At 37.8% G+C, this 20,727-nt stretch overlaps 1 protein-coding gene across 16 annotated transcripts in view; it reads right to left on the minus strand.

Annotated features, from left to right (window-relative positions):
• PDE4D (phosphodiesterase 4D) overlaps window positions 1-20,727 on the minus strand; it is a 1,113,076-nt gene that overhangs the window by 197,673 nt on the left and 894,676 nt on the right. For 15 of the 16 annotated variants that reach the window (XR_009502317.1, XR_009502316.1, XR_009502315.1 and 12 more), the window contains one exon: window positions 5,038-5,074. Coding sequence is in view for 13 of the 16 variants with exons in the window: in XM_059916412.1 (XP_059772395.1) it covers window positions 5,038-5,074 (37 nt within the window). In the remaining 3 variants the exon portion in view is untranslated. Of the gene's footprint in view, window positions 1-5,037; window positions 5,075-5,183; window positions 5,210-20,727 lie in introns of those variants that run through there. The other variant, XM_059916420.1, reaches the window with a different exon arrangement.

Raw genomic sequence — 20,727 nt, forward strand, 5'->3', positions numbered from 1 at the left:
TTTCTTCGCTTTTGTTACAGGGCAGCTCTCACCCTTCTTGAATTCAACCCTCTAAGAGCTATAGTCAGGGCTCTGATGCTTCTATAATTTTCTTCACTCTTTAATGCTTGCTACCCAAAACGGTCCCTGAGGTTTTCTCCCACACAGCTCAACGGTTAGAAAATTAAGGTCATTTCTTTCTCTTCTGCCCCTCCAAGCAAAAGTATAATCAGTCAAGGTCAAAATACATTGGGAATGAGGAGAAATAATACACTTTAAGAAAGAAATGATGAGTGTTATGGAAAACTTTTGCACAGAGTTGTACTGGTCTGTGAGAGGGATTAAATGCTATTTGCACACACTAATCTCAGACTTTCTTAGGTATTTCTAAACATCTATTAACCAATAAGATTCACTGAAAATGGCAGGAAAATGTGGACTTCATTAAAAAGTTAAACATCTGAACACACTAGCCTAAAAGAAATGTGTACTTATATAATAATAATTTCTTATAAAGGTTTGAAGAGGAGATTGCTTTAAAAAAAAAAAAAGATGTGGCAATAACATCCGTGTTTAAAAAAACTCCTGCTTAAAAAATAACCAAAAAAACCAAAAACAAACAAACAAAAAATTGTTTTGAGGATTGTTTTTGATTCCAAATATACTTTATGCCACTAGATGGCACTAAAACAAAGACCATGAGTTGCCACAGAACTTGGGTTGGGTGGGGTGGGAGGGGCCGAGGAGGGAGAAAGAACTCCTTGCCTGGGTTTTAGCTCCAGAAAAACCTGGAGCCAAATTATGATTATTTACAAGACAAAGAGGTCATTTTGATAGAAAACCTCTTTCCAAGTTACGTTTTGGTTAAACCATATGAACTTGCTGTTTTTGTATGTCAGCAAAGGTTGAATATTGATAGTTTTATATAGTTCAACCCCAAAAGTACTTAGATTCCTAGAACATGCTACTGAAATTTATTTTAATGAAGGATAAAAAAACCTAACAGGTATAAGCAACTGAAATGTGATGATTTTCTTCTTTCTTAGCCAGGCAGGGAGAGCCTGTTGGATTCAATGATGAGATCACCAGATTACTGTTTCTGAGTGAAATGGGGAAGAGACACGCAAGGGCATTTTTATAAAATTGACAATGTCCAATTACCAAGGAACAGTAATGTTCTACAGGGTTAATAACCACTGCATTTTTCCTAAAATTATCCCACGTGCTGTATTTTGGTAAGAGTAAAGGTGAAATGACTTGCTTGTTCCTACCCTGTGTTTTTAAATCAGGCATATCTGCTCAGTCTGAATGACATGAGGGTCTCTCCAAGGATCCAGGATAATACTTGGACATTTCCTATCTTTTCCTTAACCAAAGATTCCACTTCTTTTAATATTGCACACCTCCAGAGGAGGATTCTAGTTGACTTAGAGTTTTACAAGGTAGTCACAAACGATGCAACACAAATAATGGGAGGTGGGGCTGGAGGCAACTGACTACAAAGCAGAGTTCCCTACATTTCATCAGTGTTGTGCCTCCTTGGTGTTCCTTGGTCCCCTCAAGAACTCTGGCCAAATTGTGACTACACCCTTGGGAGGAAAAGGCCACCTGCCGACTGGCATCAGGTGACACGGCATCATTCCTGTCAACACTTACCCTAAGGGAATACCCAAACCAAAAGATTTTGACCCAAACACAGGAGAATATTTCAAAATGGAAACCAATAAAATATTTATTTTCCTGGGGATCAAAAGGATTCTGAGCTTAGAGGGGAAAACATAAGAAATTGGAAGTGGAAAAGTGTTTAGGTTGAACACCAGCAAGAATTTCTAACCCTGACAGTGTTTTAGACTTGGGAATAGAATATGGAGGGGTATTGTAGGATCTTTGCTGAAGATTACGTCTGTGCACGATGCTTCAGCCCTATCCATCAAAGTGGAATATGACCTTACACGTCTTCCTAAATTCTCTCGTAACTTAAGATTTTATTCTCTTAGCTTCACAGTAAACTGTGACTGGGAAACAACAGGGAGGGATCTTTTCGTGTTTTGGAGATGAAGGCAAGCATAAAGAAATGAGTTGTCAAGAGGAGGCAGAAGATAAGATAGGCTTGGGAACAGACTTTGACCAGTTTAGAGTGGGAGGCCCATTTTCAAGAATTATGGGAAGGAAAGTCGCCACAGAAAAATAAACCGAAAGCGGTAGAAAGTAAAATGTCAATAGTAGTTATTTTGGGGTTTGGAATTATAGGAAATTTTCTTTTTCTTCCTTTTGCTTATATTTCTTTTCTATGTAAAAGATTTTATTTTGAAAGCAGTATGGCTTTTTTCACCAGAATAATGTAGTGTGAAGTTCCAAACCCCAAAGCATGCTGGGGAAAGGGGGGGATTCTATGGCCTATTTGAACACTTCCCTGAGTGACCTGTCTAATGTCCACTGTCTTCTGTCCATTGGTATATTTGACCAAATAATGTTGGTATCAATTCAAGTGACATAAACGTCTTACAGCTTAAGCATTATAATATTTAGCATTAAATGGTGAATACTCCAGCCTGTATTAAAAATTTGAGGAGTTATTTATTGGTTAGGTCAACGAAATAAGTTAGTGGTGCCCAATCGGGCTGAGGAGAAGGCCATAGACAACTGCCACTAACTGGGCCTTCTTTCTTACCTGCTTCCCCAAAGATGCTCTATCAAAATTGAACAGGGTTAAACAGGCTTTTGAAAAAAATTCTAGTAGAGCTTTCCAGATCATACACCCTAGTAAAAGGCCATTTGTGAAAACTGTGATGAAGTCACTGAAAATGAATCTGCAGCCTCTGGGGCAATAACCACCTTCTATAAGGTGTCATGAGTCATTAAGCTAATCATAAGCAAACTTTCCTAAATAGATTCCAGGATTATTTTCAGGCATCATATATGCTTAAAAATTACACAGAGCGTGTTTTATTCAAAGTTCCAATTTCAAGGGCATTAAGTATATATCTTATTTATTTAAACAGTTCACTAACACAGACTAAATGATATTTTACATATATATATTTCTCAGTATACTGAAATTCTATTAGTTTTTTGGAGATTGTAAGTACACTAAAAAAAATGTCTAATTATGTAAAAGACTAGGTTTCCTTAGAATTTAAGAGTGCTAATAGCAAGGTTCAAGTCAAATTTATTGACCAGTTAGCTGGAGATTCATACATACTACCTGAAGTAAGATGATAAGGTATCATATACAGATTATTTTTTTCCATATTTTACCATATATTCATGTATATTTTTCTTACAATACCTAGAGATTTTAGTTAGAAGCAAGAATAATAACCTAAATAAACTCAAGTTGGAATGATTGTTTCTACATTTGGTGATGGTTATTTATATATTATTTTGCCTGATTTATTCTGTCTACTGAGAGCTCTGTATCTAAGAGCTCTGAGCTCTTAGATATAAAGTTATGGGTTCTCAATAGCAACCAATTAAAAGTCCTTAGCTTTGTAAGATTTGCTATCACAAAATATTATGAAAACATGATTGTAAATGTTTTGAACATAGAAATATAGATATTAGAAAGAACTAATGATATCCAGCAAAACTTGAAGCAAGTGAGACATTAACCTTCTAAACGGATGGTGGTTGCATTCTATCTTTAATTGTCTGCATCAATGAAAAAGATCACTATATACTTTGCTATTTACTGACTCATTAAATTTTTGGTCTAAATTATAGCAATTAAAAAATTTCAGGAAATTTGAAAAAGTGGACGAATCATACATAATACTGCTATCCAAACACTGTCATTATGCATTTTTTAAAAACAATGCGTATTATGACGTTTTGGAGATGAAAGAACCCTTACTGATAACAACACAAAATTCATTAAGTATTTTATTTTCTAGAAATTGTGCTGAGCGTCTTACAAGCTTGGTACTATTTCAATCTCTTGACAACGTTATGAGGTGAGTAGTCTTGTAAGTGTCATTTCACAGAGGAGGACACCAGGCTTGCCCAAGTTCAGTCAGTTGCCCAAGTTCATTCATTTAGCAAGAGTAGATGATGGGCTTTGACTGGGCCCTGACTATCTTAATCCAGCTGAGTCCCCAGTTTTACCAACTGGAAAAAAGAAGTCTTAGGCAAGTTAAGTGAGTTGCCCAAGGCAGTAGAGCTAGTTTTGATGTAGCCTTGATTATGATTTTTATAACCCTCTAGATCACTTGTATTCCAATATTTAACATTTCCTATTAACAGTCAGTGTTGGCTTTAAACATGCTTCGTGTCCCAGGTTGAATCAGTTTTATCCCATTCTATCCATAGTCTGTCCATACCAGTGGCTCTCAACTTTTCCTGAGAAAATACCGGGGCCTTTAAAAATTACAGGTGTTTGGGTCCAACCCCCAGATCTTTGGATTCAATTGACCAGAGGTGCAGCATGTGATAAAATCTTTCTAGCTGATTCTAATGCATAGCTAGAGTTGAGAAGCACTGGTCTATACAAAGAATATCGGGTTATCAACCACTTTATATATATTCCAAAATTCTTTAGATGGTTTTTTCACCTTCTAGCATTTCTGTCATATGGTTAAAGTATTTTCATGATTTGTATACCTAAAAGGAACAAATAAACATAAATATGCCACTCAGTTAAATCTTTGGACAAATAACGTGTTTAAAAAAAGAGTAAATAAAGCATCAAGTTGAAGTGGAATACGGAATTTCAAGCACTGATCATGCACCTAATTATACTAAATGTAACTTAATCCATGATATAGCTTTCCTCTTTTAGTGCTTATGTCAGTTAAGGAAATGTGGTCCCATTTAAGTATGTCACTTGGGTAATTTGTAATTTGAAGCAAAGATACTCATTGGGTCTATGGGTTTATAGGAAACAGACCAACATGGCCAAGGTCACATTCTCTAGCATGGCTTTTAAATTACTGGAATGAACCACAGAATTTGTATTTGTACTTGTGTTTGATTTAGAATGAAATTAAGAACCCGAACTAACCCCCGCAATTAAAATTTCAGATGAGTGAGAAACCTGTCCATTCAGCAAGCTGGGCTTACCTGTGCAAAGGGAGTCACAATCAGGTCATCTCCATGTCTGAAAAACAAACCAAAGCCCACGTTAGATGGCACTGATCACTCTAGGACCACTTTCGAGCAATATTAAATAGTAAGTTTCTCATTCATAAATCCCCACAGAGAATTACAGTAATTCCATCCTTATTCTTCAACACATGTTCTTCTCAGTCACGGGCGTGAAGATGTGTCTTCTGGGATGTTAACCATTGTCCAGTTCCCTGGGTGAAAAGAGGGGCTTCTTGATCATCAACCAAGGTCACTGGCACTTATTAAGCGCACAGGATATGTAACAGTAGAAACGGAGTTCCAGCAGCGGGGCCTGAGTTTTACTCTTTGCTGCTTATGGTAAGTATTACTGAGGGGCGCTGTGGAAGGAGCCAGCGACGGCAATGGCTCTGGTGAGAGGTCCCTGGACCATCTAACGTTGGAAGGTGATGACCATCAGGTGCTCTGCATCACCATGTGTGAGCCTTGGATGGGCTCGGAACTGTGGATGACGTAAGACTGCGTCATACTCTAATAAAAACCAGTGCAACTTCTCAACTGACTCACGTCCCAGCCGCCGTAGTTACGGGGGAATGTTACCCCGTGTGTGCTGTTGCTACAGCAACCTCAGTGACACTGTGCCGAGGATGCAGGAGCAAGGTGTCAGCATGACGTGTCTTGGAGGCACAGGGAGAGTCAAGGAAAGTTGTGAACATTCTGCTTGGAAGAAAGTAAGAAACCCAGGCCCAGACTTCTTTCGTGGTGTTTCTTAGTATGAATAGTTCATGAGAAGGATTTCCAAAATCTCCACGGGATACTTCTTGATCTAGCTGGCTGGAACTCTTTAATCAAAAGGGAATGGAATTATTCTACACAGAAAGCTTCCGGACATGACCCTAACTGAGAACATTGCAACTAAATGGTTCACTCACTCATGAACAATTCTGGAAAGGGCTTGAGTGACCTAAAACAGCCCTCATGAAATATGCTTCGGCACAAGCAGCGTATGGGTGACGTTAGCAAATGGATTGCTGCCGACAATTAGACCAGTTGTTACGGTCATCATCAAATTACACAGAGATCTTGAAATTCAAAGTGTGGGGAAAATAAAGCAGAAAAGGGGTGGAACACACTTTAAAGGAAACGTGTGTTATTTTGCACCCTCTTTGTTCCGCAATTACACCTTTTGAGGGGCACTGCTCTTTGGAGAGATTATTCAGAGAGCCAAAATTTAACTAACACAAAATCTAGATATTTTCCCAAGGTACAGTCTTTTCTTCCATTTTATTCTTTATAATTTCCCGACTACAAAGTTTATTTTCTAAGAACTTAGTCATCTTGGCCAAGGCACAGTATCATTCTGAAATCAATCCCTGGAAATAAGTCTTTTAATTTTTCACATGAATTACACTGGATTTGAATCACTCTAAACTGAAAAGCATGTGCATGTGTATTAAAACACTTAATTTTATCTTTGGTTGTATCTCATTCCCAAGCACTATAAAATATTTATTTAGAATATACAATATTTAGGGTAATTTATCAGTCTTGCTTTCTTTCCGTGTCAAAGCATAAAGAAAATTAGTTATAATTTTAGTGATGGAAATATTTCACTCTTGACTTGCCCTGAAATTGTTTTTGCCAAATATCTCAAGACCGTCTCATTTTAGTCACAGTAGGATTATTTCTAGCAATTCAGTGGCAAATGTCCTCAATAAATAGCCTATCCTTTTCAAAATTATGTCAGATTCAAATTATCGCTGAATAGGGACTTCCCTGGTGGCATAGAGGTTAAGAGTCCACCTGCCAAAGCAGGGGACACAGGTTCGAGCCCCGGTCCGGGAAGATCCCACATGCCATGGAGCAGCTAAGCCCGTGCGTCACAACTACGTAGCCTGCGAGCCACAAATACTGAAGCCCACGCGCCTAGAGCCCGTGCCATGAGAAGCCCACGCACTGCAACGAGTCGCCGCAACTAGAGAAAGCCCGCACGCAGCGACCAAGACCCGACGCAGCCAAATTACATACATAAATAAATAAATTTATCAGAAAAAAATACGTTATCTCTGAATATATACCGAATGTATAATGACAGAATCTTTGTCCAAGTCTTTGTCGGTAGCCTGCCCTCGAGCCCATGGGCTGAACTGGAGCCACCCGCTCTGGCCCCTGGGGCGGGGCAGCCCCTCCCTTCCCTCAAAGAGAAGCTTGCTGAGTTCTGAGCCTGCACCGCTGGCCCCTGGAGGTGGGGATGGGCGTCTCAGCAGCGCACCACTGAACTCCCCGTTCTTCCTGGGAGGGATGACAACAGAGTCAAGAACTACTCCCTATGCCTCTGGCCATCCGTCCGCTACTTTTGTATTATTTACCACAGTGCTTTCATTTCTACCCTCATTCTTTCTGTAATAAGAAGCCAGAAACACTGGCAAAAAACTGAAAGAGAGAAATCAAAAAGCAAACCCTCACAGACACCTCACCGGGATCCAGAAACTGTTTAAGCACTTAAATGGGGAAAAGCTCCTTGCCCTCTTGCAAAGTAAGCTCAACCAACAGCAGCACCTGGAAATACAGTTTTGTAACCTAGTTCATTTCAAGACTGTGTTTGAAACACACGAGGCAACGACCTTTCCACGCTTTATTATTACCAAACCAGAAGGAAAAGGGCCTTTCCATACTTTATTACCAAACCAGCAGTTAATTACAAGAAAGTTTATACTTTAAGGAGAGAAGATTTCTAATCCTATGAAGCTGGGAAAAGCATTAGAGGCCACAAAGTATCTGCTGCTTCTGAATATCACGCATTGCAGATTTCAGGATGGTAGGTGGCTGGATGAACTAGTGCTTTGAAGGGGGGCCATGGTCTGAGGCTTACTTCCTGAATGTTGTGCAAACTTTTTGATCTTCTGTGCTTCACTCTCTCTGGCTATAAAACCAGAAAGACATTCTCCTCTGGAGTTTGTCAGTAGGATTAGGGAAATGATAAACATACAGAGAGTGGTATTTTGAAATCCTGGTGTCTTTCTTCCCTTAGGCTCAAAACTATCACCCATTCATCACCATCTTTGATCCACCTCTTTTAAAATTAGAGGGTCATTAGAGAACAAGTATGTTCTTATTTTTAATATGCACATAAAAATGCTACTGGGAGCCCAACATAAAAAATGCATTTAGAAGCATAAAAATGCTCCTGGGAGCCCTGTTTGACAACACCCAGGAATTAGCCACAGGAGGAACTTTCCTACTCACCACTCTTTACTCCCAGGTTCACAGAAGTACAGACATAGAAAATAAACAAACAAATACATACACAATGTACTTGATCCTGTAAAAGCTAACATTTATACATATACTGAATATAAAACACATATTAACTGTAGAAACTTTGGGAAATACAGAAAATCTTTAAGAGCCATCCAAAGATAACTGTTGTAATGATTTGTTTTTTCCAAAAAAATAATGTGGGCTCTGAGAAAATGTAAATGTCACAGTTAAGAATATAATGAACTTTTAAAAATTACTTTTGAAGGAGGTATTATGATTTCCATAGACTTCTAGTAGACAAAATACTACTAAAACAGACAAAAAACAAATGAAAACCTCTGCTTCGCTGGTAGCAGATTCACCTGAGGATACGGCTTCTCTGCATTGCTTGGCCTTTTAGTTTAGAACTAGCTCCACTGTACGTAAAAAAAAATTAGTCCTTCTGCTTATGGAACCCCAGGGACTGAAGTTCCTATAACACAAAGCCAACCTGCCAACCTCAGCCATACCTGAAAGTGATCTTCCTCTTTGAGGCTACCGCCACTTAGAATTCAAGTAATCCCTTTAAAGCTTGGTCCTGTGGTCAAAATCACAACTACAGAAACTTGCATTTTGGAAAGAATGTCCAGCAACATTTTACTGAGAACTAAAAATAATGTAAATTAATATAAGATCAAAATTAAAGCAGTTCAGTATTGTGTACAGTAGTATCTTCCAATTTGAAATTTTTCAGTGTCAAATTCCAAGCCATTTGTGCACGTCTGTATACACAACTCTGATGGTTTTTTGATAATGCTAACTATAGTTATCAGTCATCAAGTTGAAATGATTATCCTCACTTGAAGATCACCTTTGTGTTTATATTCCATATCAGCACCAAAAGAAGAAACCAAATTACAGCCCTTTGCCCAGTGTTAACAGACAAATAAACTAATACTTATTCTACAAAAACAGGTGACTGAGGTCATCCAAGTTCTTAACTTTATGAGGAAACAGCTTTCTTTGTCCTTGAATTGTAATTTCCTAATAGACTTGAGTGGTAACTTATCCTGGCATCCCTTTCACTGATGCCCAGGAAAGTCACTCAATGTTTTGTTGATTTCAGCTCTGGGGGCCCTTTTAATATGTTCCCAGTATTTTTTATTTCTTAAATGGGCTTTCAATATAATTATTTTAAAAAGTCAGAGTACAAATATCCAACAAACTGATAAATAATAATGGTATTACTTTCAAACAGTTATAATTTTTATAAAATAATGATAACCAATATTTATCAAATGGTTACTCTGTGCCAGGAACTGTGCAAAGCACATTTCACTGATTATCTCCTATTAAATTTTTTTTTGTACCTGAGGAATGGAAGGCCCAAGAAGGACAAAAAAAATCACCGTGCCCATGGCGTGATGGGGTCAGGATTCAAAGGTAGGCAATGTGACTCTGGTGGGTCTGTGCTAAAACACTGCAATTCTGTACCAGTAATGGCATTTATCAATGCCAAAAGCACATCCCAAACAACGCCTAATCTCTAGGCATTTTCCATTTCATAAAGATGATATGTACCATAAATACAACAAATGGAAGAGTTAACATATAAATGCAAAAAAATCAAAACAAAAAAAACACTAAAATGACTTACAAATCAAAACAATCTCTACCCACCTGCTGATTTTCATGTCCTTCTACCCTAAACTAAAATAATAAAATGAAATAAAATAATTTTTGGTTTCCTACTGAGGTGATAATTCTGGCTGAGAGTTTAATATCATATGTCCATATTCAGAGTGTAGCAAGATTACATGCATATCATATGTAACAAAGGCCTCTGGAGATGGCATTTATGTGCATATATATATGTAAACATCTACATATAAATGTATTTATGTATATATTGTGTGTGCATGTGAGTGTCATTCTAGGGAAAGCATTTTGATTTTCTGCCTCTGTATTTCAAATGGGGTCGGGGGGGAGATAAAGGTACTGTATCCACCACCATACTTATCCGCATAGAGAAAATTTACTATATTATTTTGCCTGTACTACTCAATATAAAAACCCTTCAAAGACCATCTGCTCTGCGAATATTACATTTTAAGGTATACTTCCTAAGATTAAAAACATATCATGTGGGGACTTCCCTGGTGGTCCAGTGGTTAAGACTTCGCCTTCCAATGCAGGGGATGCGGGTTCGATCCCTGGTCGGGGAGCTAGGATCCCTCATGCCTCGCAGCCAAAAAACCAAAACATAAAACAGAAGCAATATTGTAACAAATTCAATAAAGATCTTAAAAATGGTCCACATCAAAAAAAAAAAAAAAATCTAAAAAAAAAATCATGTGTCAACGCAAGTTCATCAATTATAACGGATGAACCACTCTGGTATGGGGGCAGAACGTATATGGGAAATCTCTATACCTTCCTCTTAATTTTGCTGTGAAACTAGAAATGCTGTCTGAAGTCTTAAAAAATTAAAAAGACAAAAATATATCATATAACTTTAGAAAGGGATGTGACCTTGGAAGTTAGTCTTCTGAAATTTAAATCATTTGCTCACTTCTTATTCACATTTTTAAGAATTAAGGCCTTGGCCTGATATTTGACCAAAAACATTCTAAAAATAAAACCCTCAGTTTTAGGCCCATGTGTGCTCATATCACATGCACTGATGAGAAAGTAAATGAAATTGGAGCTAATGCAACATAAGCAAAAATTCTCTAGTCTGAAGTGTAATCTCGTCTTTATTTGTCATAAAACAAAAATTTAGGCTTCGTTAGAGAATGTACATGATGCCAATAAATGGTCTCAAATTTGTTAGTTAAATGATGGCATGAAAGATCGTCTGCTTTCAGAATTATTCAGCAAAAGATTTTCCAGTTGTAAGAAGTTAAAAGTGTTCTGCACGTGGAGAGACACTTGCTAAGCCTACTTATTTGGTTTAATAAAAGCTAATACAATAAAGCGGTCCTTCTAGGCGTGTTGATGTCACAAATTGTTGTCACGGAACTTTGATGACTGACCTCCATGGGGGGGGGGGAGGGGGAAGGAGGACAGGGAAAGGACCGAGTACACAGCAATCTTTCACAAGTGCCCTCACTCTGTTGTAGGAACAGTTTCTTCCTTTCTAGTTTATCTTATTTGACAGGCCTGTTCTTAACGTCAGCGGCTCTGCCTTCTTGGTTGTTCTCTAGGATGGGTTCCCAGGGAAAAGATTTATGGGTAGCTAGAACAACAATTTTTTAAGATCTGCATGAGGTAAAATGATGCAGGAGATTAAAAGGAAGGGTGTGGTCAAATGGAGAGGAGTGAGGGCAGTATGTGTTCTGCATGCCTACTATTACCAGACCCTGCTCTACTAACACACGGTATTTAATTCTGATGCCTCTGCATTAAATGGATGCTCATATTCCCATCCTAAGATAAGGAACTGGTTTCTGAGAACTTAAGTAACTCATCGGTGGTCATGCCCTTGGCAAGTAGCAGACTTCAGTGGTTTCCAAATGCCAGGCTGAGACCTGGTACTGGCCCAAGAGAATGTTCATTGGTCCCTGTGAAGGTGAGAATAAACATGAACCATGGAGTAAGGTTTTTTAAAAAGTCATATTAAAAAAAAAAGCTAACCGTATTCCTTTGGAAAACTCTCCTTTATTCTGAGAATACGTGCCACTCCCTTTGTAAAAAATTCTAGTGAAATGCCTTTGGAAAATAAAATGATTGTGTATATCGAGGGGAATTTCCTTGTTAAATAAATAAAGTCATTTATCTGGCAAAGTAAGCATTTAGTAACCCTGGGTCAGTCCCCCAGATGGTTTTTGAAGTCTTAGTGAGTCATGAAATCCCAAGGCATGAAAATGAGCAGTGAAGCTGGATTTAAACCCAGGCTTTAAATACCGTTTCGCTTCTACTGCATCACGCTGCCTTCTGCATGCACAAATGGATTCAGACCATTCTGAAGCCCCATAAAAGTACATATTCTAGACTCTAGAACATCACGGTCAAACAAAAGTTTTTGCTGTGATGGAAATGTTCTCTCTCTGTGCTGTCTAATACAGTATCCACTAGCCACCGTTACTACTTAGCACTGAAAATGTGGCTAGTGCAAGTGAGGAACTGAATGCCACTTTTATTTAATTTTAATTAATTTAAATTAAGAGAAAGTCACCTGTGGTAGTGGCTATCATCTTGACCAGTGCAGCTCTTGAGCAATCTTTACAAAACTTCAGTTTTAAGTTTTCCAAGGGAAGACAATGTTTTATACAAGGGAAAAAAAAAAATCTACTCTAAGCTTGGGGGCAAAAGAGCATTGATATATTAACATAACAAAAATACTTGATTGTTTGGCAAAGACCCTAAGTGGAAAGATTTGCCCAAATGGCCATCAAGATTCTCCACCCATGAAAGGGAAAAAAAGATTTTAGTTTAATTGCTTTGCTTATTATATTCTCACCTAGAGGCTACTGTGCCTGCCAGCAAATGCCAAAAGGTGTAGTCTAGCAGCAGTTGCTGATCGAAATCACTATGTTCAGGGTCAAGATACTTGGATTCTAATTCATGGCGTGCATGTGTGTGCACATGCAAGACACATTTTTGAGCAGAATTTTGTGATTTCTGAAACTGGGTTAATGTTTTCCATTGTTTCCTTACATGATTGTTTTGAGGATCAAGTGTTAAACTTTAGAGGAGAATTCTACGTCAGCTATAAAGATTATACAGACGTCAGGCAATTTTAAGAATGTATTCCTTTCTATATACATCACTTCCCAAAGAGTGTACCGAAACTCAGAGCCACAAAGGGCAAAACATGGTGGACCTTGTAAATATCCCAAACTTGAACTGATGTCTTCGAGGTTTGTTCATGAACCCTTAAGACACCCTTTCACCACTTTCAAAGTGCTTCGGTGTTTGGAGTCCTGGGTTATAGACAAGCTGTCTGTCTGGGAAACATCAGGTTCCTTTCCTGGATAAATATAGTACAAGATGGGCTACCTTTAAACAAATGTAAAACAAAAACAAACAAACAAACAAAAACCACCAAGAAATAGTGAAACGCGTAGGAAATTTTACCTAATCTCTATAGTAGGTGGGAAAAATGAATGGAAACTCAACGTATTGAAGATAAATAATGAGCATGAAAAGACATAAAACAAAAGTGTGCTGTCAACACATGGAATTAACTCCGTGATTTGATGCAAAAGAGTTGTTTTTACCAACTGCCTTCTTTTTTAGCTTCTGTGAAAATGTACTCATAATTGAAAATAACAGTGATTGAATGAAAGTTTTATTGCACTTTTTAAAAAAAATCACCACAGGGACTTTTAGATAACACATAAATCATAACGCTTGTTTTCTGATTTTCCTGGCAAAACATCCAAAAATCAAACAGAGGAACAAAAAATAACCAGCCAAACAAACAAAACTGGCCCTGGTGGATAGAACAAATTCAGTCTGGAGTTCTCTGAGTCCCAAAGGAGGATTCAATGTTGAGACACGGAAACGTGAGATCTGCATGCCCTGTTCTCCCTGGAAGGAAAACCAGGAGCTAAAAGGGCTTGGCCTTGGGGTCATTCCTAACATTTACTGGCAGGCGACATCATGCACCGAACTGCTTAAATGATTTTCTGTCACAGTGTAGACTCCCACATTTGCAGAGATGTAAACAGATGCCCTTTCTTTTTCTGCTTTTTCCAAAATTAATTTTTATCGGAGTACAGTTGGTTTACAATGTTGCGTTAGTTTCTGCTGTACAGCAAAGTGATTCAGTTATACGTATACATATGTCCCCTCTTTTTTTAGACTTCCTTCCCATTTAGGTCACCAAAGAGCATTGAGTTGAGTTCCCTGTGCTACACAGTAGGTTCTCGTTAGTTATCTATTTTATACATAGTAGTGTATAAATGTCAATCCCAATCTCCCAATTCATCCCACCCCCTCGGTATCCATAAGTTTGTTGTCTACATCTGTGTCTCTATTTCTGCTTTGCAAACAAGTTTATCTGTACCATTTTTCTGGATTCCACATATAAGCGATATTACACGATATTTATGTTTCTCCTTCTGACTTACTTCACTCTGTATGACAGTCTCTAGGTCTATCCACGTCTCTGCAAATGGCACTATTTTGTTCCTTTTTATGGCTGAGTAATATTCCATTGCATATATGTACCACGTCTTCTTTATCTATTCCTCTGTTGACGGACATTTAGGTTGCTTCCATGTCTTGGCTATTGTAAATACTGCTGCAATGAACATTGGAGTGCATGTATCTTTTTGAATTATGGTTTTCTCCACGTATAAGCCTAGGAGTGGGATTGCTGGATCATATGGTAGTTCTATTTTTAGTTTTTTGAGGAACCTCCATACTGTTCTCCATAGTGGCTGTACCAATTTACATTCCCACAAACAGAGTAGGAGGGTTCCCTTTTCTCCAAACCCTCTCTAGCATTTATTGTTTGTAGATTTTTTGATGATGGCCATTCTGACTGGTGTGAGGTGATATCTCATTGTAGTTTTGATTTGCATTTCCCCAATAATTAGTGATGTTGAGCATCTTTTCATGTGTTTATTGGCCATCTGTATGTCTTCTTTGGAGAAATGTCTATTTAGATGTTCCCCCCGTTTTTTGATTGGCTTATTTGGTTTTTTTGGAAAATACCTAGGAATAAACCTACCTAAGGAGGCAAAAACCTGTACTCAGAAAACTATAAGATACTGATGAAAGAAATCAAAGACAGCACAGATGGAGAGATATACCATGTTCTTGGATTGGAAGAATCACTTTTGTGAAAATGACTATATTCCCAAAGCAATCTACAGATTCAATGCAATCCCTATCAAATTACCAGTGGCATTTTTCACAGAATTACAACAAAAATTTTTACAATTTGTATGGAAACACAAAAGACCCTGAATAGCCAAAGCAGTCTTGAGAAAGAAAAACAGAGCTGGAGGAATCACGTTCTCTGACTTCAGACTATACTACAAAGCTACAGTAATCAGGACAGTATGGGACTGGCACAAAAACAGAAATATAGATCAATGGAACAGGATAGAAAGCCCAGAGATAAACCCATGCACCTATGGTCACCTAATCTATGACAAAGGAGGCAAGAATATACAATGGAGAAAAGACAGTCTCTTCAACAAGTGGTGCTGGGAAAACTGGACAGCTACATGTAAAAGAATGAAATTACAACACTCCCTAACACCATACACAAAAATAAACTCAAAATGGATCAAAGACCTAAATGTAAGGCTGGGCACTATAAAACTCTTAGAGGAAAAGAGAGGCAGAACACTCTTTGACATACATCGCAGCAAGATCTTTTATGATCCACCACCCAGGGTAATGAAAATTAAAACAAAAATAAACAAATGGGATCTAATTAAACTTAAAAGCTTTTGCACGGCAAAGGAAACCATAAACAAAACAAAAAGACAGCCCTCAGAATGGGAGAAAATGTTTGCAAACGAAGCTGCTGACAAGGGACTAATCTCCAAAATATACAAACAGCTCATGCAGCTCTTTTTCTGCTTTTAACTCCTCTACTTCCATTGACAGGTTGTAGGAGTTAAGGTCTTATATATGTATAGACATAACTATCCAGTAGTCAATGACAACAAATTTTTCTTCATCCAAGATTAAGAAAACCCTGAAGTCTCAAGACAATGAATGGGAAGCTGACACAAAGCTTGAGAGAAACCGCAATAGGCAGATGGAATAATTGGGGATATTTCTTCAGTGAATCTCACCTCAACCATGCCACAAAGTGCCAAGAATCTGATAGCAAAGCCCAGTGTTTGATATTCTTAACTTGTCTTTTTCTGAAGAAAAACCACAGGCATGGTTGAAGACTCTCTTTCTTCATATTTGTAATAGCATATCTTTAAATGTTCATCTTACAGGGATTTAGGGAGGATGATTTACTAACAATCCCTGGTATATCTTATCTCAAGAAGCACATCACATAAATGTTCCAGTAGTGTGATTATTTTTCCTTATATGGCTCATACAACTGTACAGGAGACACTGAGAAAAATTCACTAAGGATCTAAGACTGTCAAACAAAATCAATAGCTAAAGTGATTGATGTGTCAGTGGAAACAGGGGTTTACATAGGAATATCAATATTGACTGGGTAAATGTCCTTTTCTATCTGGGTAAGTATCTAGACTTTTTTTTTTTTAATGACAGGAATGCATGATCCAAACACAATTTTTGTCTTGTTGTCATGGGTCTATGGTGTCTTCAAATGATACCCAGACATGGAGTAGGTACTGTCAATATTTGCTGAATGAGTGAAAGCATGACACTCTCATTCAAAAATGCAGCCAATTAATACACTTATTTAGAATGTGGTAGAAGACACAGATTACCTCCATTGGAAATCAGCTTTCTCCTTTCTCCTGACCTATCACCATCCGCTCCATTCCCACCACCCACTATCAAGATTTAAAGTTCAGAAAATTTTCATTTTATAACACTAGAACATGGTTTTGACTTTAGTCTTCTTTAGTACATGGAGGAAAGAGCGTTGGGATAAAAAAGCAAGTGAGAGTCCCAGGCACAGTATCTATAACTGACAGAACTAGATCCTCTTGTGTAATGGCCATTTGTCCATTACAAGAAGCAGGAAGAGCTCATAATTTTCAACTTGGTTCATTCATCTAGGGTCACACTGCACTGAGAGCGCTATGCAGGTTACTGTGCTTTTTTCATTGAAGATGGTTTTCAAATGTTCCTAATTTTAGTTGCATAGTTAATTTTATTCATACTTTGCTCTTAGAGATTATGTTCTTTGTATACACTGCATAATAAGCCAGCTCTTCCTTGACCAAGGTTGATATGAGTTTGCTCTCTAGCAGGGATTTGATCTCATAAGATTATGGAGTAATCACTTTTATTATTAAGCTACCATTCTCCCACATTTTTAAAAAAAGTAGATGTTACCCTGTGTAAAGTATTAAGTCTGAGGTAAAAGCATAACTGCATAGTGAATCATTTACAAGTTTAAATAGTTTATCTTCACAGTGCCTTTTTTCCTAAAGTTACAGGAGTTGAGGAACACTCAGGTGACTATTTTTCTGTTTTTTTTTTCTTTTTTCATAATTAAAACTAGAGTCCAAACACTGAGGAGCATACTGGGTATGAAGGAAATTCAGAAAAGAAAATTGGATGCTAAATATTAGGGCAAACTCTCCTAGAGACATAATAGCATTTTAGTAACCTGAGCATGAAAATAATGAATTACTGGTAAGTTTTGTCAATCTCAATTTCTTTTTCCCTCTGCCTTAAGAACTTTTCATAACTAATATTTATCTCTTCATGTCCCCTAAGACCTCAGGATATATCACTTTGGCAGTGATAAGCAAGGGATATTAGAACACATAATTTGTTGTTTTAAAAGACTGGAGCAGGGCTTCCCTGGTGGCACAGTGGTTGAGAATCCGCCTGCCAATGCAGGGGACACGGGTTCGAGCCCTGGTCTGCGAAGATCCCACATGCCGCGGAGCAACTGGGCCCGTGAGCCTCAGCTACTGAGCCTGCGCGTCTGGAGCCTGTGCTCCGCAACAAGAGAGGCCACGATAGTGAGAGGCCCGCGCACCGCAATGAAGAGTGGCCCCCGCTTGCCGCAACTAGAGAAAGCCCTCGCACAGAAACGAAGACACAACACAGCTAAAAATAAATTAAAAAAAAAAAAGACTGGAGCATAGCGCAATGATACTAAACAAATGCTGTGGTAATGCATTAAAATGGACTATTTTTACCTTGTGTCATTAACAAACATGGTCATTCAAAATGTCAGAATATTAGAGCTTCCTTTTTATGATTTTTAAAGTATGAGATTAGAAATATAAAATGTGTATTCAGCTGCTATTTTTAATTCCTTAATTCAAAAATTGAATAAGCATGTTTACCTAATTTATAAGTATTATTTTACCATTTATGGACCTCCTGTTTTTTGAGCTAGAAATAAAACGACCCCAGGGACTGAACAGAGAAGTGGAATTTTTAAAACAACAGAAAGATGAAAAAAGATAGCACAACTAGTAGTAGTACCCTAGTAGTCAATGACCTTAGAATATTCTGTCAATAGACTTCTTGGCATTTAATGGCTAGTGTAAATTTAGTGTCTGTATCAATACTTAATAATAATAGTAGTAGTAACTTGCCAACCCTCAAGGAGTGGAAGAAAAATCCTAGTTTATCTGGCTCACTACCAAAATGATATTGCTCTTGATAATAATGAATTATTTGTCTACCTGGGGTCCTAACAGAATTAAGGATAGGGTAAATTCTCAATTCTAGAGCTCATCCGGAAGTTCATGGCTTTAAAAATCTGCTGAGTTTTTTCTTTCTCTTAACAAAATTTCTCTTCACACAAAGATTTGATTTAGCTCCAATCCTAAGGACACAAACACCCTAATCCAGAGGTTCTCAAACTTTTTCAATTCATGATACTCTTAGCACCTCAGTAGTTTTTTTACAGCACCCCACTGGCCAAAAGAAATAACTACCAGTGACAATTCTTAAGAATTTAGTTCAAACGATTTAATAAGGTTTTGCCTCCACAATTGAGCACTCGTTGAGTCCTGCACAACTTCTCACTCCGGAATGAGCTTGGATGTTCTGCCTCCCTCACTTCCTGGTCCACGCTGATTTTTGTGCAGTGCTTGCTTCTTATCACAGCAATTGTCAGTAACCCAGTTTTGCAAAGATATGATGTCATGGAAAGAAAAGGAATATCTAAAGTTGAAACTGGGAACTGTTTCAAGCTGTTAGTTCTCCAGGTGACTGACAGATGTTTCTGCGTTTCCCTTGAAAATTTAAAATACCTCTGGCACCCGTGTGAGTTCCCTGTGGTGGTCCAGGGTACCTCAGCACATGCCCTGGCCCTAGTTTCATTACTCTTAAACCATTGAGTGAGGGGTGAGGACACTCCCCCAGTTGGGAAAACTCAGGAATTGAGGAAGGAATTATTTGACCACAGCACATTTCTGTGTTTCCATGATGGTAGAGGACTTTCAAATGGCAGATCAAGGTTAGAAAAGAGACAGATGCTCATCAGTGCTAATAAGATCTAAAAATATAGTTAGGTGGGGTTACAGACTTTTCATGTAGATCCAGTGAGGACTAGAACCCTTGTAGAGCAACATTTCTTTTTATTTTTATTTTCGGAGATACCTTAGTAAGACTAATGAAGAATAATGTAACCTGTAATAGAATTGATGAATAGGTATATAAGCAATTATTCTTCCTTTTTCAAACTCAGGACTAGAGGCAATACCACCTTCTACCCCATAGTCATAGGAAGAGGCCAGGAAGAGCTACAACTGAAAACTCACAAAGGCTCAAGAGGTGGTGAGGGACTTCCTAACTGCTAAAGAAAGGGTAGAAATTTGAGTTGGGGATGGGGGATAGTGTTTCCTACCTGAAAGAATGCCCACATGGGGCACCCCAAAGCCTTGATAAATGAGGTCCTATACTTCTGTATGGTGACGGGGACTAATTAGCTAGACTGCCAAGTGTGCCCCAGCTTTTTATGGTACAATGGGTCTGCTCACTTCCTCTTCATTGCCCCTTCCATGCCCTCCCCCGTATGTATCAGTATGTAGATATGAGTAAAGAGCAACTTGGATCATCTTTGGATTCTCTGTGTTAGTGTTTATTCAGCAGAAGATGGAGACTAGAGGTCCATTATCCAGATGAATTGAAACGTGTTTTTAACTGATGTGGTTTGACAGGCAGTTTGTATTCAATAAACTCATAGTTTTATGATTAAATTCTATTTGTTTTGTTACTGATAATTCTCCTGTTAATTTTTCCAGGGACTCGTATCTATGTATTTGTAAATACAAATAACATATTATTGAATGAAGTGCAGCAACAGAAGTAACTGTTATCCAGAAGTGAAAATAGTTTTAAATGCATTCTGAAGAATTTAAGAGGGGAAAAAAAACTGCACATATTTAATGTAATTATCCATCTATTCTGTAATTTTCTTCATGTTTCTTCATGACAGCACTTGGGCAACCTTCTGTTATCTAGTTGTTTCTACTCTTATAAAATACTTTTTTACTTTTAATGATAGTTTAAGTTTACTTTTCATGTATTTATTTCTTTACTGTACTCATGCTAATCATTAAATTTTTTTCTATTTCTTATTATTCTTAAGAATTAAGTTGCTACTGGGGATTACATTTAAAAAACTATGTGACAGCCTTCTGAGCAGAGGCTGCCAGGAACTTCTCTTCTGCCTTGTATAAGCTAATCTTTTTAGATGCTGAGTTTAGCCTAGTTCTATAGACTTCAGTCAGTTGCATATTTTCCAAGAGTCAGTTGCATATTTTCTTTATTACTTCTCTAACCAATTTGAGCTTGTATCTTCTTTTATTCTTAAACTATAAATGGAAACTAAATTTTCATAGTGCCAAG

Source organism: Balaenoptera ricei, chromosome 3, assembly GCF_028023285.1.
Source record: "Balaenoptera ricei isolate mBalRic1 chromosome 3, mBalRic1.hap2, whole genome shotgun sequence".
In the NCBI taxonomy this organism is placed as follows: domain Eukaryota; kingdom Metazoa; phylum Chordata; class Mammalia; order Artiodactyla; family Balaenopteridae; genus Balaenoptera; species Balaenoptera ricei.